The 19,123-nt window shown below is 42.9% G+C and overlaps 1 protein-coding gene across 4 annotated transcripts in view; it reads left to right on the top strand.

The window, feature by feature from the left end:
- ccdc149a (coiled-coil domain containing 149a) overlaps positions 1–19,123 on the top strand; it is a 129,287-nt gene that overhangs the window by 83,723 nt on the left and 26,441 nt on the right. For all 4 annotated transcript variants that reach the window (XM_048538463.2, XM_048538454.2, XM_048538448.2 and 1 more), the window contains exons 9-10: positions 4,546–4,690; positions 10,701–10,777. In XM_048538463.2, the coding sequence (XP_048394420.1) occupies positions 4,546–4,690; positions 10,701–10,777 (222 nt within the window). The remainder of the gene's footprint in view (positions 1–4,545; positions 4,691–10,700; positions 10,778–19,123) is intronic.

Raw genomic sequence — 19,123 nt, 5'->3', positions numbered from 1 at the left:
TTTTCATCTTTTGTTATGTCAGAAACTATTGAAACATCTGTTTATACCATGTAAACATCTTGTCCATTTGCTTAATCTAGCAATGTCACATTGTAGTTTTTTTGCTTTTATGCATGACTTATCATATCATATTAATATGAATATATGTTAAGAAATATATTAATGACCCTGAATTTGATATGCAAGGTCCAATTTCAAAATTTGCATTTGATATAAAATTTGGAAGCACTGAAAGGAGACCAGTGTAGATCTTCAAAGGACATAGTTTGCTAGATTGGTGGACAGTTGGCATATGAAATTTAATGCAGAGGAAGGTGAAGTGAATTGTTTGGTAGAAATAATACAGAGGGACGAACAGCATAAAAGGCCTAATTCTAAATGGAATAGAGGAGCAAAGGTACCTAAGTGAATATGTGCATAAATCATTTAATGAAGCAGCATAAGACATCCAAGTCTTTCAATGTGGGTATAAAATATAGAAGTAAAAAAGCTATATTAATTATGTATAGAGCATTCATTGGGCCTCAACTAGAATATTCCTTCCAGTTAAGATAAAACTCCACCAGTTGTCTCTCTGTAATGAGAGCAGCCCTATGGCCCAATAGAAGAGTACAGCACAGTACAGGCCCTTTGGTCCACGATATTGTGCCGAACTTTTATCCTAATCCTAAGGTCTATCTAAGTTCCACCGCTACCTTATACTACCATCTATATGCCTATCTAACAGCTGCTTAAATGCCCCAGTGGGGCCGACTCCACTATCCTCTCTGGCATTCCATGACCCAATCACTCTCTGAGTAAAGAACCTACCTCTGACTTCTCCCCTATACCTACCTCCACTCACTTTAAAACTATGCCCCGTCATAATAGCTACTTCCACTCTAGGAAAAAGCCTCTGGCTGTCTACTGTATCTATACCTGTGATCATTTTGTACAGCTCTATCAAGTCACCTCTCATCCTTTGTCGTTCTAAAGAGAAAACCCTAGTTCTCTCAACCTTTCCTCGTAAGACCTTCCCTCCATTCCAGGCAACATTCTGATAAATCTCCCTTGCACCTTTTCCAATGCTTTCACATCTTTCCTGTAATGAGGTGACCAGAACTGGACACAGTACTCCAGATGTGGCCAAACCAGGGTTCTGTACAGCTGGAGGATAATTTCACGGCTCTTGAACTCAATCCCTCTATTAATGAAAGCTAACACACCATACGCTGTCTTAACAACTCTATCCACCTGGGTGGCAGCTTTCAGGCAACTATGAGCATGAACCCCAAGATCCCTCTGCTCGTCCACACTGCCAAGAATCTTTCCATTAACCCTGTATTCTCCTTTCAATTTTGTCCTTCCAAAATGTCCTTTTACATTAAATAGCTGAGGCTCAAGCATAGATCCTTTTGTGGCACTGTAGGCTGAATTTTCATTCTGGGATCATGAACTTCAGGTTGAGATCCCTACCTGTGCTGTGATGATTCTTGGTGCATGTCTATTTTTGACAATCTGGCCAATTAGCTACTAGAGAGCACATGTGCTGTCCAATTAGGAGTGGTGTATCAGAAGTGGTGCATTTTAAATAGGTCGTCATGTTGCTGCTGTACGGGACATTGGTGAGGCCCTGCTTAGAATATTGTGTTTCATTCTGGTCTCCCTGTAACAGGCGAGATGTTAACTTGAAAGGCTCCAGAAAAGATTTCCAAGGATGTTGCTGGGATTGGAGGGTTTGAACTAAGGAGAGAGGCTGAACAGGTTGAGGCTATTTTCCTTGGGCCTTTGGAGGCTGAGGGGTGACCTTTATACAGGTTTACAATAGGACAGCACAGTGGCTCAGAGGTTAGCACTGTTGCTTCACAGAGCCAGGGTTCCAAATTCAATCCCAGCCTTGGGCGACTGTGTGTGAAGTTTGCATATTCTCCCCGTGTCTGCATGGCTTTCCTCCAGATGCTGTGGTTTTTTCCCACAGTTCAAAGTTTTGCAGGTTATGTTGATTGGCCATGTTAATTTGCCTGTAGCATCCAGGGAGATATGTAGGTTGCATGGGTTAGCCATGGGTTACAGGGATAAGGTAGGGGATTGGGTCTGGGTAGGATGTTGTTTGGAGGATTGGTGTGGACCCGATGGGCCAAATGGCCTGCTTTCACACTGTTGGGATTCTACATTATAGATATGAATTGGCACCCTTTGTTCTGTTTGCTGCTTTAGGGGAGATTAATAGAGGGGAGATGTCAGAGCAGACATTCAGGTCCCCATTCAAGGGCAACCCCTGAATTTCTGATGCTTCCTTTGAGGTTCTTTTGGATGTAGCAGTATCACTGTGCACTGTTTTTTTTCACTGGAGAGTTACTAAAGAGGCTAATGGGAAAGGCCAGGAAATCTGTTTGGAGATAGCAGAGCAAAGTGTGTGTCTGGAGAGGAGGACACCTCAATGACTTTCTGGTGATTGTTAAGGTGAATGTCATGTGACACCCAGACTTCAGGCCTGCAGAACTGCAGCCACAAACATATACAGAGAACTGGCAGCCTGAAGGTCCATAGCCCTTGAGAACAGTCAAAACATGTGCACTGATCATTGATAAATGCAGCACATTACAGACAAAGGTGGCAGGGCATGAGGGTGTGGATGACGTGGAAGTTGACGGTGAGAACAAGGTAAAAAAGGAGCTGTTGGGAGGGATAGTAAGGACTGTCAATGCTGGAATCAGAGACAACACAGTGTGGAGCTCGAGGAGCACAGCAGGCCAGTCAACATCAGAGGAGTGGGAAAGCTGATGTTTCGGGTTGGGACCTTTCTTCATTTCAGACCTACATTCATTCTAGGATGACCCAACCTCAAGTTTACTGGGAATTCTTTGTGTTTCCCAAGTCTCCTCTCAAACCTTGAAAGCTGCACCTCAACAAGCTGACCTGTAGCTTATTTGCATTCCAAATTACTAACACCCCTTATCACTTCCTGCTTCCTTACTCACTTTCAAAAATTGCTTCACATCTATGCTGGAAACAGTCACGTCTTTTTGCAGCGTAATTTTCCAGGCTGTTCCATCTCTGTTCTCATTTTTGTTTTCCCAAAAAGATTCTGCTCCACAAGTCACCTTGTTCCAACATGAGTATGTATGACCTAGAGCATTAACTGTTTCTGTCTCCACAGATGCTTGTCATGCTTATTGTGAATTTCTATTATTTTCTGTTTTTATTTCCATTTCCCAGGACTCCATAGTATTTTGCTTTTTGATGTTTGGACATTGCTGTATCTACTATTTTAGTTACTGCCTCAAATAAACATCAATTAGACATGACCTACTTAAAACAATGCATGTTGGCTATCTCTTAATTTGTTCAAATTTCTCTTGTGCTCAGCAATTCTGCTCTTAAGTACTGATTCCAATTACTTCTATACAATTGATGTTCGATTAACAGGCCTATAATTTCCTTTTTAAGGGCTCTTGTGGTGCATTGGTAATGTCTCAACCTCTAGGTCAGAACAATGATTTTTGTGTCCCTATTCAACATCAGTGACCACTCATAATTGTCTTACTGTCTGCAGATTAAGAGATAATGTTAGTTAATGTTCCTCCTCCTTCTCATTGCCATCTGACAACCTTGCTGAGTACCATGTAAACATAGACATTTGGTGAAGTCAGATTCAGTAGTAAATCTCTCCACTTTTCCCTCACCCCTACTTTTGTCCCATGTTTCCTGATTGCTGTTCCTAACTGTAGGTGAGAATAAATACTTGCATGGGATACCAGCAAGAATCCTTATCTTCAGGAGAAGAGGAAGAAAATGATACAGTTTAATTAAGTGAAGATGGTTGAAAAGCTGCCAGTTTTCTTTTGCATAATTTGGGAACAATCCGAACGGAGACCAATTATTAGAATGTGCATGTTTTTCAGTCAACCCAGGCTGATGAAGTTGCATTAAAACATATGAGCTGTTTGATGGAAATCAAAGTTGATGTAGTGTGCAGTGTATTAAAGATGTTAATGGAAAATTTTTTTCATAAAAAATATTCCTAAATGTGTGACTGACTCATGTAACATTTTGATGAGTTAAAACTGGTCTGATGATGATTAATACTAAAGGGAAATTTGTTTGGTTACCCCAAGCTCATTGTGATGTTTGACGTAGCAGGATGGTTATCATCAATTAAGTCTGTAGTGCTGCAGCAGTACTAGAGTATATTTTTAATGTGATGCAGTTACCTTATAAGATTGTAAACTCATATTTTTAGTGGGGAGCTGTACTCCGAGAGAATGCAAATCAGAAAACTTAGGATTTTTGTAGTCCTGTGTCCAACCCAAGCTCTTTTGAGTACAGGATCTGTGAATTTACTCAACAATTCTAAAGATATTTGTTGATTACAAAGCAGGTGGAAAGTTGACAAATATTTTCAGCAATAATAATAATGAAAGCTAAAGACTGAAAATTAAATATATATGTGTATTTATTGATTTTACTGAATTTTCTGAGAGGAATTTGAATTTCAAAATGTCTGCTTTTGTTGACTAGGCAATTAATAGTAATTGATGTTGTTTTATGTATTTTGGGTTCCAGTCCAGGAATTACTGTCAGAAGATCATGGTTGTAGTCTGCCAGCCACTCCACAGTCCATTTCAGATCTGAAATCATTGGCAACTGCTTTACTTGAGACGATTCATGACAAGAATATGGTTCTTCAGCATCAACGGCAGACTAACAGGCATGTATTATATCTGGCTGATAACAGAGAGCCGCTTGTACTGTCCTTTTAAATGTTTTGATTTCCCAATGGAAGAGATAAGACCATTATTCCTATTCTATATTATTCCTGGAAACAAGGAGATTGAATTATGGTGTTATTGTTTTGATCAAAGATTTAGTGCTTCATTGCCACTAAATTGATTAGTGAGTTGCAAAGCTATTTTTTCCAACTGAATAAGGGCTTCTCACTGAGAAGCACAGCCCTGTCCTTATCTTCCAACCAAACAAAAATCCTGAAAATGGGAGAGACAGCAGGAATGCAGATACTGGAGAATCTGAGGTAACAAAGTGTGGAGCTGGATGACCACAGCAGGCCAAGCAGCATCAGAGGAGCAGGAAAGCTGACATTTTTAGCCTAGACTCTCCTTCAGAAAAGTAAAGAAAAGAAGGGTCTAGGCCCAAAACGTCAGCCTTCCTGCTCCTCTGATGCTGCTTGGCCTGCTGTGTTCATCCGGCTCTAGATCTTGTTAGCTCCTGAAAATGGAAATTTGGAGGAGATGTCTGCAAGCCTCATCTGAACTTGACTCTTCTGTATTTCCCCACCTTCATTTTATTTTTAATATCATATCAGTGCAAATAGTTCTTGAAATGTATTCTGATCCACACTTTTGAAAATGTGTTTTCAGACATTCATATTTTATTGACATTCTTTAAAGTCTGCATCTTTGCTTTCAAGGATACCATCACCCATAAGTAATTGCCACCCTGAATCTCAAATGTATATCGAAATGATCATATCTTCCAGATCTCTACAAGCCAAAATATATAATTAAATTTATTTGCATTTTTAAAAAAATGCTGCAGAAATACTAGACAGATGATTCAGTATCAGCTGCAAACTTTTGACATATGTACGCTTGAATTGCCTTTCAAAAGAGCGAATTGGACTTTCAGTGTCTTGACGTAAAACTACAACTTTCACTGTATTGCTGAGGTAATGAATTACATATCTACAAGTCTTTCAATCCAAATATTCTCTCGGTGTCAACATGACCTAACAACACAGACATCCACTTGCTTTATATTCTTTATTTCTTTGAAGCTCAAAAGAACAGTCTGAAACACATGACAGTGGTGGGGATTATCTTGACATCTCTTTAAATTTAAGTAATAACATAAAGGTGAATTCCCTGCTGCTTCCATTTTGGATCTTAGCTGGGTTAACATGTCCAAATACATACCCAATAAATTAGACCATGTCATGTAGAAGGAGGCCCTTGTGTCTGTGGAAGACCTCCATGTAGCATTCCAGTTGGTCCAGTTCTCCTTCTGTATCCTGATGGCTGTACAAACTTATTTCCTCAACCACCTGTTGAATTTCATTTTGAAACCATTGATAGTCTTTACATCCAAAACCCTGTGCAGAGCGAGTTTCAGATCTTTATCAAAAAAGAAAATTCTTCTTCACACTTGTAAACATCTCTTGCCCAAAATCTTAAATTTCTGATGCTTAGACTTGACCACCAGCTTATGGGACCAGTTTTTCCTCGCTTCCCTTATTACACTTGCCAGAAACTTTGTCAATCAAATCCCCACTCAATTGCCTTTGCTCCAAAGAGAACACGCAGCTTCTCCAACTGAACCTTGTTAAATCCCCCCCAACCCTGAACCATTCTAATAAAATTCCTCTGCACCCATGCAAGGAACTTCATATCTTTCTTAACGCATGGTGATGCAAACTAGGTGCAGTAATTTAGTTGAGACCTAATCAATGCCTCATCTTATGAAGCTCAAGAACCCAAAGGCTTTTCCAATTAACCCTTTCAATGAGTCCTGCTACTTTCAAAGATCTGCGCCTCTAAGTCCTTTTGTTTATGCACACTATTTAGCATTGTGCAAATGGGTGGAATCTATTGCTGTGTCCATTGTCAGGCAGCAAAATGGGAGTCATGTCTGCTCCAGAGGGTTGCGGGGAGGGGGGTGGGGGTCGTGGTGTGTTACCATTATAGGGGCCATCGCGCTGTTCTCAGGTCATTACGTATGCATGTGCATTTTTGCATGAGCACAATGGTGGATCTATGGGGAAGGCTAACAGGATGTTTTTCCAGGAGACTCAAAGAACAGGTGAAGGGCAGCTTTGGGAAGAAGGTGGTGTTTATACCGCCTTCTAGAGAGAAAAACACGAGGATCAACCCAAAGCACATGGACTTGGCTTTGCTATCAAGAACGAACTTGTCAACCGACTCTCCGAGCTTCCTGTTGGCATCAACGATCGCCACATGAGTCTTCGTCTAAAACTTGCTGTGAACCACCAGCGATGAATGTCTATATTTCAACTGTCAATGCCACAGTTGAATCCATAGAGTCACATCAACTCTAACCTCCCAGTTTGCCTTGATTCCTTGTAATTTGCCTACTGGCGGAACAGTTCCACACCAGATACCATTTCCCTACCTCTTCACTCATCCCTGGAACATCTGGATAATAGGAATATGAAAACCAGACTTCTACTTATTGACTGCATCTTCAACACTATAATCCCAACAAACTTAATCTCCAAACACCAATACCTCGGTCTCTTTGCCCTCTGCAACTGCAGCTTCTTGACTCACGGACGTGCCCCATAAGGATGGGTACTCAGCCCCTTCCTGTAGCTCCTATACACTCACAACTGTGTGGCTAAGTTCTAACTGAACTCCATCTACAAGTTCGCTGATGACACGACTGTTGTAGGCTGGATACCAAACAAAATTGAGAATGAACACAGGAAAGAAATAGAGTGCTTGCTGACATTGTGTAAAGATAACAATCTCACCCTCAATATCGGCAAAACTAAAGGGCTGACCATCGACTGCAGGAACCAAGGAGGAGGGCATGCTGCTATGTAAATCATTGGAGCTGAGGTGGTGATGGTCAAGAACACCAAGTTCCTAGGAGTGACAATAACCAACAATCTGTCCCTGACCACATATATTGATATAACGGTCAAGAAGGGCCAACAACGTCCCCTCTTCTTCAGGAGGAAATTTGGCATGTCCATGAGGACTCACACTAACTTGTACAGGTGCACCATAAAAAGCATTCTATCTGGATGCATCATGGCTTAGTGCAACAACTGCTCTGACCAGGACTGTAAGAAACTACAGCGAATTGTGAAAAACAGCCCAGTCCATCATGCAGGCCAACCTTCCAGTCATTGACTCTATTTACATTTCTCTCTGCCTTGGAGAGGAAGCCAACATCATCAAAAACTTCTCTGGCTCTGCTTATAATCTCTTCCAACCTCTTCCATCAGGTGGAAGATACAAGAGCTTAAACAGGTGTACGAACATGTTCGAGAACAGCTTCTTCCTCGCTGTTATAAGACTTCAGAATGAAGCTCTCAAATTTTAAATTTAATGTTGATCTTTCCTTTTGTGCACTTTCTTTGTGGCCATAACTTTCTATTCCTCTCCCTGTTCAAATGTCCTGTGATCTTCGATTGGTATGACCTGTCTGTACTGCATGCAAACCCAGGTACAGTAAAATTATCCTGCTTTGAGACTTCAACATCAGGGTGGGAAAAGATGCTAAAATCTGGAAAGGAACCAACGGAAATGAAGAAGTCGGAAATTGCAACAATGGTTCTGCTCACCAGTGTGCTGAACACCAGCTGGTCATCATCACCAGAACATTCACCAAAAAAGACAAGTTTAAGACTTCTTGGAGGCATCCATGATCAACCATTGGCACATGATCAACTAACTCTTAATTTGATCTTGATACCAACGGGATATCCTCATTACCAAAACGATGACATGTGCAGGCAACTGTTCGACGGGCCATAGGCTCATCCACTCCACAATCTTCGTCAAATGCCACCAGAAGCAGCTGAAGAAAAGGAAACAAGGTTGAGGCTCAGACCCATTCATTGGTATGCTTCTGCAAGGGTAATAAGACTTGAAGATTCTGCTCCAAGAGAGCATCTGCATACTGAAGTTCCACAAGCTAGGACAGTGTCTTTTTTCCCTCTTGAATGTCGACCGCTTGAGGTTGGAAAGTTTCCTGACCATCCAATAGACGATGTCTATACCACTGGGAAGCTTCGTCTTGACAAGATGAAGAATGATGGTAATGAAGGTGGAGAAAAGCGTTGGGGTGATGACATGTCCCTGCTTGATCTCATAGAATTCTGTCATATTACTGTCACTGAGGACTGCTGGCGACATCTTGTCATGGAGGAAACTGAGGATGTCGATGAATTTCACTATTGACTGCTGGACTTTGACAGGGTCTTCCGTAGCACTTCCCAATTGACTGAGACAAAATCCTTGGTCAGATTGGGGAAGGCCATATAGAGTGGTTGGTGATGTTCCTGGCATTTCTCTTGGAATTGTCAAGCAGAAGAAAATGTTGTGGGGTAACAAAGGAGCCTCATGATAGGAACAGCAACTCATATTCCGCTTGGGAACCCTGCAGCCCAGTGGTATCAATGTGGACTTCACAAGCTTCAAAATCTCCCCTTCCCCCACTGCATCCCAAAACCAGCCCAGCTCGTCCCCTCCCCCCACTGCATCCCAAAACCAGCCCAGCTCATCCCCGCGTCCCTAACCTGTTCTTCCTCTCACCTATCCCCTCCTCCCACCTCAAGCCGCACCTCCATTTCCTACCTCATCCCGCCTCCTTGACCTGTCCGTCTTCCCTGGACTGACCTATTCCCCTCCCTACCTCCCTACCCATAATCTCCTCTCCACCTATCTTCTTTTCTCTCCATCTTCGGTCCGCCTCCCCCTCTCTCCCTATTTATTTCAGAACCCTTTCCCCATCCCCCTCTCTGATGAAGGGCCTAGGCCCGAAACATCAGCTTTTGTGCTCCTGAGATGCTGCTTGGCCTGCTGTGTTCATCCAGCTTCACACTTTGTTATCTTAGCCTCATGATAGAGGCTAGAAGCAATATCAGAAATAAATAAGTAATGATCAAAACTGTCAGGCAATAATTGTGCCTGGAATCACTCCCAGAACTGCTTGTGACTGCAGCTGTGGCTCTCTTATTCCTGAAGCTCCATGAGTGGAGATTGAGAGATATTTTCAGTGGTTTCTCAGTCTGGCACTGGGATGCTGCTTGCAGCTACCTCCTAGATTTCAGCCTTAGAGGGTGGTGAAGGCATTTTGCCACTAATTAATCCCTAAAGCAATCTAGTTGGCCATCCTACACTGCTGCATGGATAACCCCTGTTGCATACATCATAGAACCTCTACAGTGTGGAAACAGCCCTTCAGCCCAACAAGTCCATGCCAAACCTCAGAGCAGCCCACCCAGACCCATCCCCTTACAACTCACCTAATCTACACATCCCTGAACATTACAGGCCAATCCTCCTAGTCTGCACATCTTTGGACTCTGGGAGGAAACTGGAGTGCCCGGAGGAAACCCAAACAGACACAGGCAGAATGTGCAAACTCCACACAGTCACCCAAAGCTGGGTTTGAAACTGGGTCCCTGGCACTGTGAGGCAGCAGTGCTAACCACTGTGCCACCCTGTCTCCCTACTTCTCACAAGATTGCTCAGACAGGAACACACTTGGGAGCAGACCTGACACTCTTCAAATGTTTTACACAGTCCTGTCTCCAACTCTGGTTATAATTAACAGTACTCTCTGGTGATTTAGGCAGTTTGCTTCATAACAGGAGTCATTGGAAATCAGACAGAAAGCATTGTAGGTAAATGCACAGAGATGTCTTTCTTAATATATTCAGAAGATAGGCACTGTTGTGAGTGAACCCACTTAAATTAGAAGTGTAGCCATGCTAGACTTTTGAAGTTTGTTTTTATGTTATATATCAGGATGAAAACTGTTGGCTGTATTGTTACTCGTGACACGTGGGACTAATATTCTTTGATCAATACATGAAATGATAATATCAGTGTGTTTATTAGTTGATTCTGTATTCTTTGTTGGGGCAAAGTGAATGTTTAAATCATTTCATGAATATATTGAAAGTGGCATTTTTCAACAGATGCTCTTTGAATTTATTCTCATCTCTGCAGAATTCTGGGAAATCGTGTAGCTGAACTGGAAAAGAAACTGAGAACTTTGGAAGTTTCTGGTTTGTGGAGCCTTCCAGGTGAATTTGGACCCTTTTGAATCTTATTTTCATTTTCTAAAAGTTCTTTTCTTTGCAGTCTTTTCCATGTTTGTTGTTATTTCTAGACTATATTTTCAAACACTTTGAAGCAGAAGTTTTTTTTTAACAACGCCATGATATATAAAATTATTCCAGATTCTCATCAAGTGTATCAATGAATGAGATTTTTTTTAGGGATAGATTCCCTACAGTGTGGAAACAGGCCCTTCGGCCCAACAAGTCCACACTGCCCCTTGAAGCATCCCACCCAGACCTATAACCTACACACCCCTGAACACTACGGGCAATTTAGCATGGCCGATCCCCCTAGCTTGCACATCTTTGGACTGTGGGAGGAAACCCACACAGACACGGGGAGAATGTGCAAACTCCACACAGACAGTCATCTCAGGGTGGAATCGAACCCGGGTCCCTGGCGCTGTGAGGCTGCAGTGCTAACCACTGAGCCACTGTGCCACCTTTTGTATCAGTACAATTCATTAGGTTATTCCAATTAGCAATAGAAGTTGCTGTCCATTTGTTTATGACTGTTCATGACTGTTAATAATATTTCTGGACATTTTGGCAGTATTTTTTTGTGCTCGTGGTTCTGAATGTGGTGTTCTGTATTTGTATTTGACATGCTTGGTTCCACACTTTCATCTCCCAGCACTCACTCCAAAAATACAAAGGTCTTTGTAAAAGGCAGTGACCCATCGCATTATAAGTGTCCCATGTTTTGTCTCATAGCATACCTGACTACATTTTTGAAATTTGGTTTCAAATTATGCCACGTAACACTGAAATAATTTACTTAAAGCAGTTATGTGGAATCATGTGTTTTACTGTTATAGGCTAGAAATGAACTAACTTAGTTTTTAAAATGACAGCAAATTACTGTTCCTGAAATAAGACAGAAAGAAGTTGAAAAGAGTTAGCTAGATTTTTATAAACTGTGATCCCATGCTGGAATGCCTGGCTTTTCAAGTTAGTTGCAATATTAGTCCTGATATTCCAATGACTAGAAAGCTGTTGGAGCATCCTAGACTGGAGATGTACATCAAGATGATATGGAATTCCCAATGCAGTTGTCTGTGTGGCAATTGCCCAGGAGGTTGAACATTCCAGTCCGCAACTCTCCTGCATCCGGAAGCCTTTGAAAAAGCCCCATATATGTTGGAGATGTCAATAATGTTCTAACTCACTTAAGCTTAGTTACCCAGGAAATATGAGAAGATTAAAAGAATACATTCTGGATAACTAGTAAACTGAACCTCTCCCCACTCCTGGACCCTTGTATTCCTTTACAGATGCGAGCCAACACTCCTCCCCACCCTCACTCCCTGATCTATCTGGGCCCCATCCAGAACCAAGAGCTACTTATTACATCCCTCCGATCTGATATTGCTGGGACACCCTTCCAACTGGACTCCCTGACCTATACTAAGCACTCATCCAGTTAAGTGTCACCCTAGCCACCTTACTCAGCTGGTACCCTACACCCCTTCACCCACCTGGTGTCCCACCCACCGATATCTGCTTGGCTTTCTCCCATCTTACCCGTGAGCCATCGTCGAACCATCTGCCACCCTACATCCTCATTTAGCTTAAACACTCACTCTTTGTCAGTCGCTATCAAAGTACCTTTGGGACCTTTAACTCCTGAAATATGGCAGCAAATGTCATGAGAAAGGGTGCATCTTGACCTGCAATGCTAACCCTACATAGAGTGGATTTCTCCCAGTTTCTTCTGATGGACTTATTTGGGATGATCCAGACTCTGAATTTTGTTTGGAAAAACCACTGACAGAAATGTGGGCAATTTTAAACAGGGTAACTATCAGTTGGATTTGTTCTGATGGCCATAATTTTTAGCTTTTTATGATTAGTATACTGGTCAAGACAACATTTGTTGATCATCCTTCAGAAGGTGTTGGTGAGCTGACTTTATGAGCTTAAGCAATCCATTTGGAAAGGAAAAGAATTCCAGGGTTTTGATCTGGCAACAATGAAATAACAGCAATTTACTTTCAAGTCAGGATGATGTGTGACTTGGAGGACAATTTGCAGGTGATTCCTATGCATCTGTTGCCCTCGTACCTTTAGATGGTGATCTTATGGGTTTAGAAAGTGCTGTTGAAGGAGCTGTGATGAGTTGCTGCAGTGTGTCATGTAAATGGTTGACACTGCTGTCTGTGTGCATCAATGGTGAAAGAAGTGAATGTTAAAGCTGGTGGATGGTGTACTAGTCAAGTGGGCTGCTTTATCCTGGATGGACCCAAGCTTCTTGAGAGTTCTAAACCCACCCACACAAATGGGAGGCATTGCATGATGCTCCTGAGTAGTGTTTTTTGGATGGTGGACAGGCGTCTTGAAGTCATAAGCTGAATCACATTTCGCAAGATTTCCAGCCTCTGACCTGCTCCTTTAGCACAGTATTTGTAGTGCTGGTCCAGCTCAGTTTCTGATGAATAGTAACCACTAGAATGTTGGTAGTGGGAGTTGGTAATGCTATTGGAAATCAGGGAAGTATGGTTAGATTTTCTCCTGTTGGAGATGTTCATTGCATGAATATCAGTTTGCACTTGCCAGTCCATGTCTAGTGTTTCCCAGGTCTTGCTGCACATAGGCACAGATTGCTTTAGCATCTGAGAAGTCTTGAATGTTACTGAACATTTGCAATCATCAGCGAACAACCTTGTGCCTGACCTTATGATGCAAGCAAGGCCATTGCTGATACAGCTGAAGGTAGTTGAGCTTAGGACATTGCCATGAGGAACTCCTACAGAGATGTTCAGGGATAGGAAGAAAAACCTTCAAACACCACAAGCATCTCCTTTTTTGCTAGTCATGGCTTCACTCAATGGCGAGATCCAATTCCCAATTACTCCAGTTTTGCTAGGGCTTCTTATTACCACATTTGTTTGAAGGCAGCCTTGATATCAAACGCAGCCACCCTCACCTCACCTCTGGAATTAAACCTGTGTTTGAGTCAAGGCTGTAATGAAGCCAGGAGTTGTCTCCCTGTTGTTGCAATAGAATTGCCGTTGATGGTCTGCTGATGTGGACTGCTGTCAGTGCTGCTCTGGAATATCCCGTGTCTGGATATTCAAGGATATTAACATACAGATAGAATTCTACAATTTGCTACTTTACTGTGAGAAAAATAATGCCCCAGATCTTATGACTACTGTGGAAGGCCCAATTTTCAGCCCCTGATTAGACAAAGAAACACCTACTTATCTTTGCAGCAGGTCCCTGTCTGAACCTTCAAATTGTGCAGCTTCCCAGCTGAAGCAATCTGGTCTTGGCCAGGACTCCATGCAGTGAAGTGGGTCAGTGTTCACACTACACCCCTTTTATTAGGTGCCATATTTCAAGGTTTGAAGATCCAGAACATACCTTCACAGATGCTGAAGGAAGATAAATGGGAGAGACTGTAAAATGACTAAAGGAAGGGGTAACGGGGGCTATGGTGTCAGATGGGTGAGGGTTGAAGTTGGGTGGGTGATTGGGTGGCAAGTAGTTCGTGGGTGGCATACTTGAGACTCGGGTTAGGATGGCAGCTGGGTGGGGCAATGCAGTGGCAGGTAGGTGAGGGGTTCTGTTACTAGGGTGGAAGATTTGGCTGGCAAGTTGGTAGGAAGTAGAGGGTGTCAGATGCAAGAGGGAGTAGGATGACTTGTGGATGGGGTTCTGCAGAGTGTGGGGTAGTGATAGGATGATGGGCAGGGGTGGGGTGTAGGTTAGAGCAACAAGTCAGTTCAGGTCAGTATGGGTCAGGAAAGCCTGGGTAAGTAGTGGTTCAAAGGGATTGGGAATGGAAGTTGTGTAGAGATCAGGAGAGGAGCTGGACATGTCTTGTGTTCATGAGGGGTCTGGGAGATTGTAGGGTCAGGAGGTGGTGAGGTCCAAGTGAGGGGCCACAGGGTTACGGGATGGTAGACTTGGGATGGGGTGTGGAGCATTTCTTAGGGTTGGGTATCTGGGAATTAGGGCAGGGGTTCAGGGATAAGCTGGCAATGTAAGTTCAGTACGTCAGCTTACCAGTTATCTGGGGCTTACATTAGGTTTAATCCCTTTAACCTTTCCTCAGGAACTATTCACTTAAGTATATTGGGGATCCCCCTGGACTCAGAGTTTAGCACTTTTTCAGATGGTTCCAGATTCAGGTAATTGCCCGTCAGATGTTCCAGCCTCCAGGGTAATTCCCAGGGAGTTAGTGGCATTGGGACTTCCACATGGTCTCAACTTGCAACTTGTGTCTACCTTACTGCCAACAACTATTTTCCCACCACAGTATTTGGATAAATATTGTTATGTCATTTTTTTTGTGAATTTCCTGTGTGTCGAACCATTCTCCAGCCGAGCAAAATAAACAAACTCTGGTCTCTTCCAATGTTGCAATAATTCATCAATGCTTATACATAAAATACTGTCACGTGTTGTGCCACTCACCTTCTGCAAATTGATCTCTTCACTTAAATTCCACTCCACTTATGGAAAGCTTCAGCATTATGTTTACATAGTTCACAATTAATGGTTGCACACAGGTTGAAATGGTAGGTATTTTTCACAGTAGTGGAGGGGATGCAGTGAAGTGGGGAGATATGGGATTGGGGGTGGTGGATGATGGTTGTGCTGGATCAGAGGCATTTTTACTGTGGGAGTCAGGCAGCGCAATTCTATTCTGTGCTGGCAGAGATGATTGAAGATGAAAATTTATGTTTGATATGGGGAAGGAGGAGTTATGATTTTCTGGTGGGACAGGAGTGCAGATAAGGGCCAGAACAGACTGATTGATTTTTTTCTGTCCAGGAACTGTAAATTCTCATTTCCAAGCTGAGGTGAATGAAAGAAATAAGAGATAACAAAGTCGAGGCCCGAAATGTCAGCTTTTGTGCTCTTAAGATGCTGCTTGGCCTGCTGTGTTCATCCAGCTCCATACTTTGTTATCTCAGATTCTCCAGCGTCTGCAGTTCCCATTATCTCTGTGAATGAAAGAAAAGTGGTTTCATAAACTGAGATAGAAATTGCTGGAGAACTCAGGAGAAAGCAGAGTTAACACTGAGTCCAGTGATCCTTCTTCAGGACTGATTGTAGCTGGGATAAGGTTGGTATTTATGCTAAAGAAGAGGGTGGATGGGGAGGTGAGCGGTTAAGTGGAGGTGGAGCTCAGAGACAGAGTTATGACCGTAAGACATAGGAGCAGAAAACAGGTTTTTCGGCCATCGAGTCTGCTCTGTCACTCAATCGTGGCTAATACGTTTCTATTCTCCCACCTTCTCCTCATAACTTTTGGATGACCTGAGCAATCAGGAGCCTATCTATCTCTGTGTTAGATATACTCAATGACCTGCCCTCCACAGCCTTCTGTGGCAGTGAGTTCCATAGATTCACCACTTCCTGGCTGAAGAGGTTTCTCCTCATCTCTGCTCGAAAGGGTCTTTCGGTTTACTCTAAGGCTATTCTCTCATGTCCTAGACTCTCCTGCTAATGGAAACATCTTCCCAACATCCACTCGCTCCAGCCGTTCATTATTCTGTAAGTTTCAATTATATCCACCCTCATCCTTCTAAACTACGTTGAGTATAGGCCCGGAGTCCTCAAAAGTTCCTCATATGCTAAGCATTGCATTCCTGGGATCATTCTTGTGAACCTCCTCAGCACCTGCTGCAGGGCCAGTACATCCTTTCCGAGATATGGGGTCCAAAATTGCTCACAATGTCCTAAATGTGGTCTGACCACAGCCTTATGAATCCTCCGACGTATATCCCTGCTTTTTATTCTAGTCCGTTTGAAATAAATGCCAACATTGCAGTTGCCTTCCTAACTGGAGACTCAACCTGCAAGTTAATCTTAAGAGAATCCTGGACTAGGACTTCCAAGTCCCTTTGCACTTCAGACTTAGAACATAGAACATAGAACATAGAACAGTACAGCACAGAACAGGCCCTTCAGCCCACAATGTTGTGCCGACCATTGATCCTCATGTATGCACCCTCAAATTTCTGTGACCATATACATGTCCAGCAGTCTCTTAAATGACCCCAATGACCTTGCTTCCACAACTGCTGCTGGCAACGCATTCCATGCTCCCACAACTCTCTGCGTAAAGAACCTGCCTCTGACATCCCCTCTATACTTTCCTCCAACCAGCTTAAAACTATGACCCCTCGTGCTAGCCATTTCTGCCCTGGGAAATAGTCTCTGGCTATCAACTCTATCTATGCCTCTCATTATCTTGTATACCTCAATTAGGTCCCCTCTCCTCCTCCTTTTCTCCAATGAAAAGAGACCGAGTTCAGTCAACCTCTCTTCATAAGATAAGCCCTCCAGTCCAGGCAGCATCCTGGTAAACCTCCTCTGAACCCTCTCCAAAGCATCCACATCTTTCCTATAATAGGGCGCCCAGAACTGGATTGGACTTCTGAATTTTCTCCCCATTTAGAAAATAGTCAATGCTTCTATTCTTCCTACCAAAGTGCATGACCTCACACTTCATTGTATTCCAGCCTCCACTTCTTTGCCCACTCTCCCAACCTGTCCAAATGCTTCTGCAGCCTCCCTGCCTCCTCAATACTACCTGTCCCTCCACATATTTTTGTATCATCTGCAAACTTAGCCAGAATGCCCTCAGTTCCTTCATCTACATCATTAATGTATACATTGAAAAGTCGTGGTCCCAACAACAATTGCTAGTTGCCATCCTGAAAAAGACCCTCTTATCCCCGCTCTCTGCTTCTGTCAGGCTGCCAATCTTCTATCCATGCTAGCACCTTGCCTCCAACACCATGGGCCCTTATCTTACTCAGCAGCCTCCTGTGTGGCCCCTTGTCAAAAGCCTTCTGGAAGTCCAAATAGGTGACATCATTGGCTCTTCTTTGCCTAACCTGCTCGTTACCAACTCAAAGAATTCTAGTAGATTTGTCAGGCATGACCTCTCCTTGACGAAATCATGCTGACTTTGCCCTATTTTACCATGCACTTCTAAATATTCAGAAATCTCATCCTTCACAATGGACTCCAAAATTTTACCAATGACTGAAGTCAGGCTAATTGGTCTGAAATCTCCCACCTTTTGCCTCACTCCCTTCTTAAACAGGGGGGTTATGTTTGTGATTTTCCAATCTTCTGGGACCTTCCCTGATTCCAGTGATTCCTGTAGGATCACCACTTAACGCCTCCACTATCTCCTTCAGAATTCTGGGATGTAGTTCATCTGTTTCAGATTTATCCACCTTCAGACCTTTCAGTTTTTCTAGGACCATTTCCTTGGTGTTGGCTACCATACTTACCCCCACCCTGTTTACTTTCTTGAATTTTTGGGATGTTACTCATGTTTTCCACTGTGAAGACTGACACAAAGTACTTGTTCAGTTCCTCCACTATTTCTTTGTTCCCCATTACTACTATCTCTCCAGCATTATTTCCAGCAGCACAATGTCCACTTCTGCGTCTCTTTTACCCTTTATGCATGTAAAAGACTTGTGAAGTCTTCTTTGTTACTGGTTAGCTTACCCTCATATTTAATCTTCTCCTCCTTATTTCTTTCTTAGTTGTTCTCTGTTGGTCTTTGTAGGCTTCCCAATCCTCTGGCTTCCCACTGCCCTTTTCCACATTATATGCTTTTTCTTTTGCTTTTAAGCTGTCCCTGACTTCTTTTGTCAGCCATTATTGCCTCATCCTCCCTTTAGTATGCTCCCTTTTACTAGGGATGAAGTTTTTCTGTGTCTCCTGAATTACTCCTACAAACTCGTGCCATTGTTTTTTCACTGTCTTTCCTGCTAGGCTCCTCTCTGAGACAACTCTGCCCAGCTCTTCCCTCATGCTTCTGTAGTTGCCCTTATTCAGCTGAAATACTGTTACCTCTGATTCTACCTTCTCCCTCTCAAATTGCAGATTAAACTCAATCATATTATGGTCACTGCCTCCTACGGGCTCCTTCACCTTAAACTCCTGTATCAAGTTTGCTCATTACACATCACTAAATCCAGAATTGCCTGTTCCCTAGTAGGGTCCACCAACAAGCTGCTCCAAAAAGCCATCTTGTAGACATTCCACAAATTCCTTACCTTCTGATCTACTACCAATCTGATTTTCCCAGCCAACCTGCATATTGAAATCCCCCATGATTACTGTAACCTTGTCTTTGACCCAATGTTGTTTTCTGCTGTCTATTTAATTCCATTTCTTACTAATAAGGCAACCCCACCCTCTTTGCCCACCTGCTTGTCTTTTTGTTAGGATGTACATCCTTGGATAGTTAGCTCCCAGACCTGACCCCCTTGCAGTAACATCGCCGTGATGCCCACCAAATCAAACCTGCCAATTTCAATCTGCGCC

Source organism: Stegostoma tigrinum, chromosome 1 (assembly GCF_030684315.1).
Source record: "Stegostoma tigrinum isolate sSteTig4 chromosome 1, sSteTig4.hap1, whole genome shotgun sequence".
NCBI classification, from domain to species: Eukaryota; Metazoa; Chordata; class Chondrichthyes; order Orectolobiformes; family Stegostomatidae; genus Stegostoma; species Stegostoma tigrinum.
This window is presented reverse-complemented; position numbering and strand designations above follow the sequence as displayed.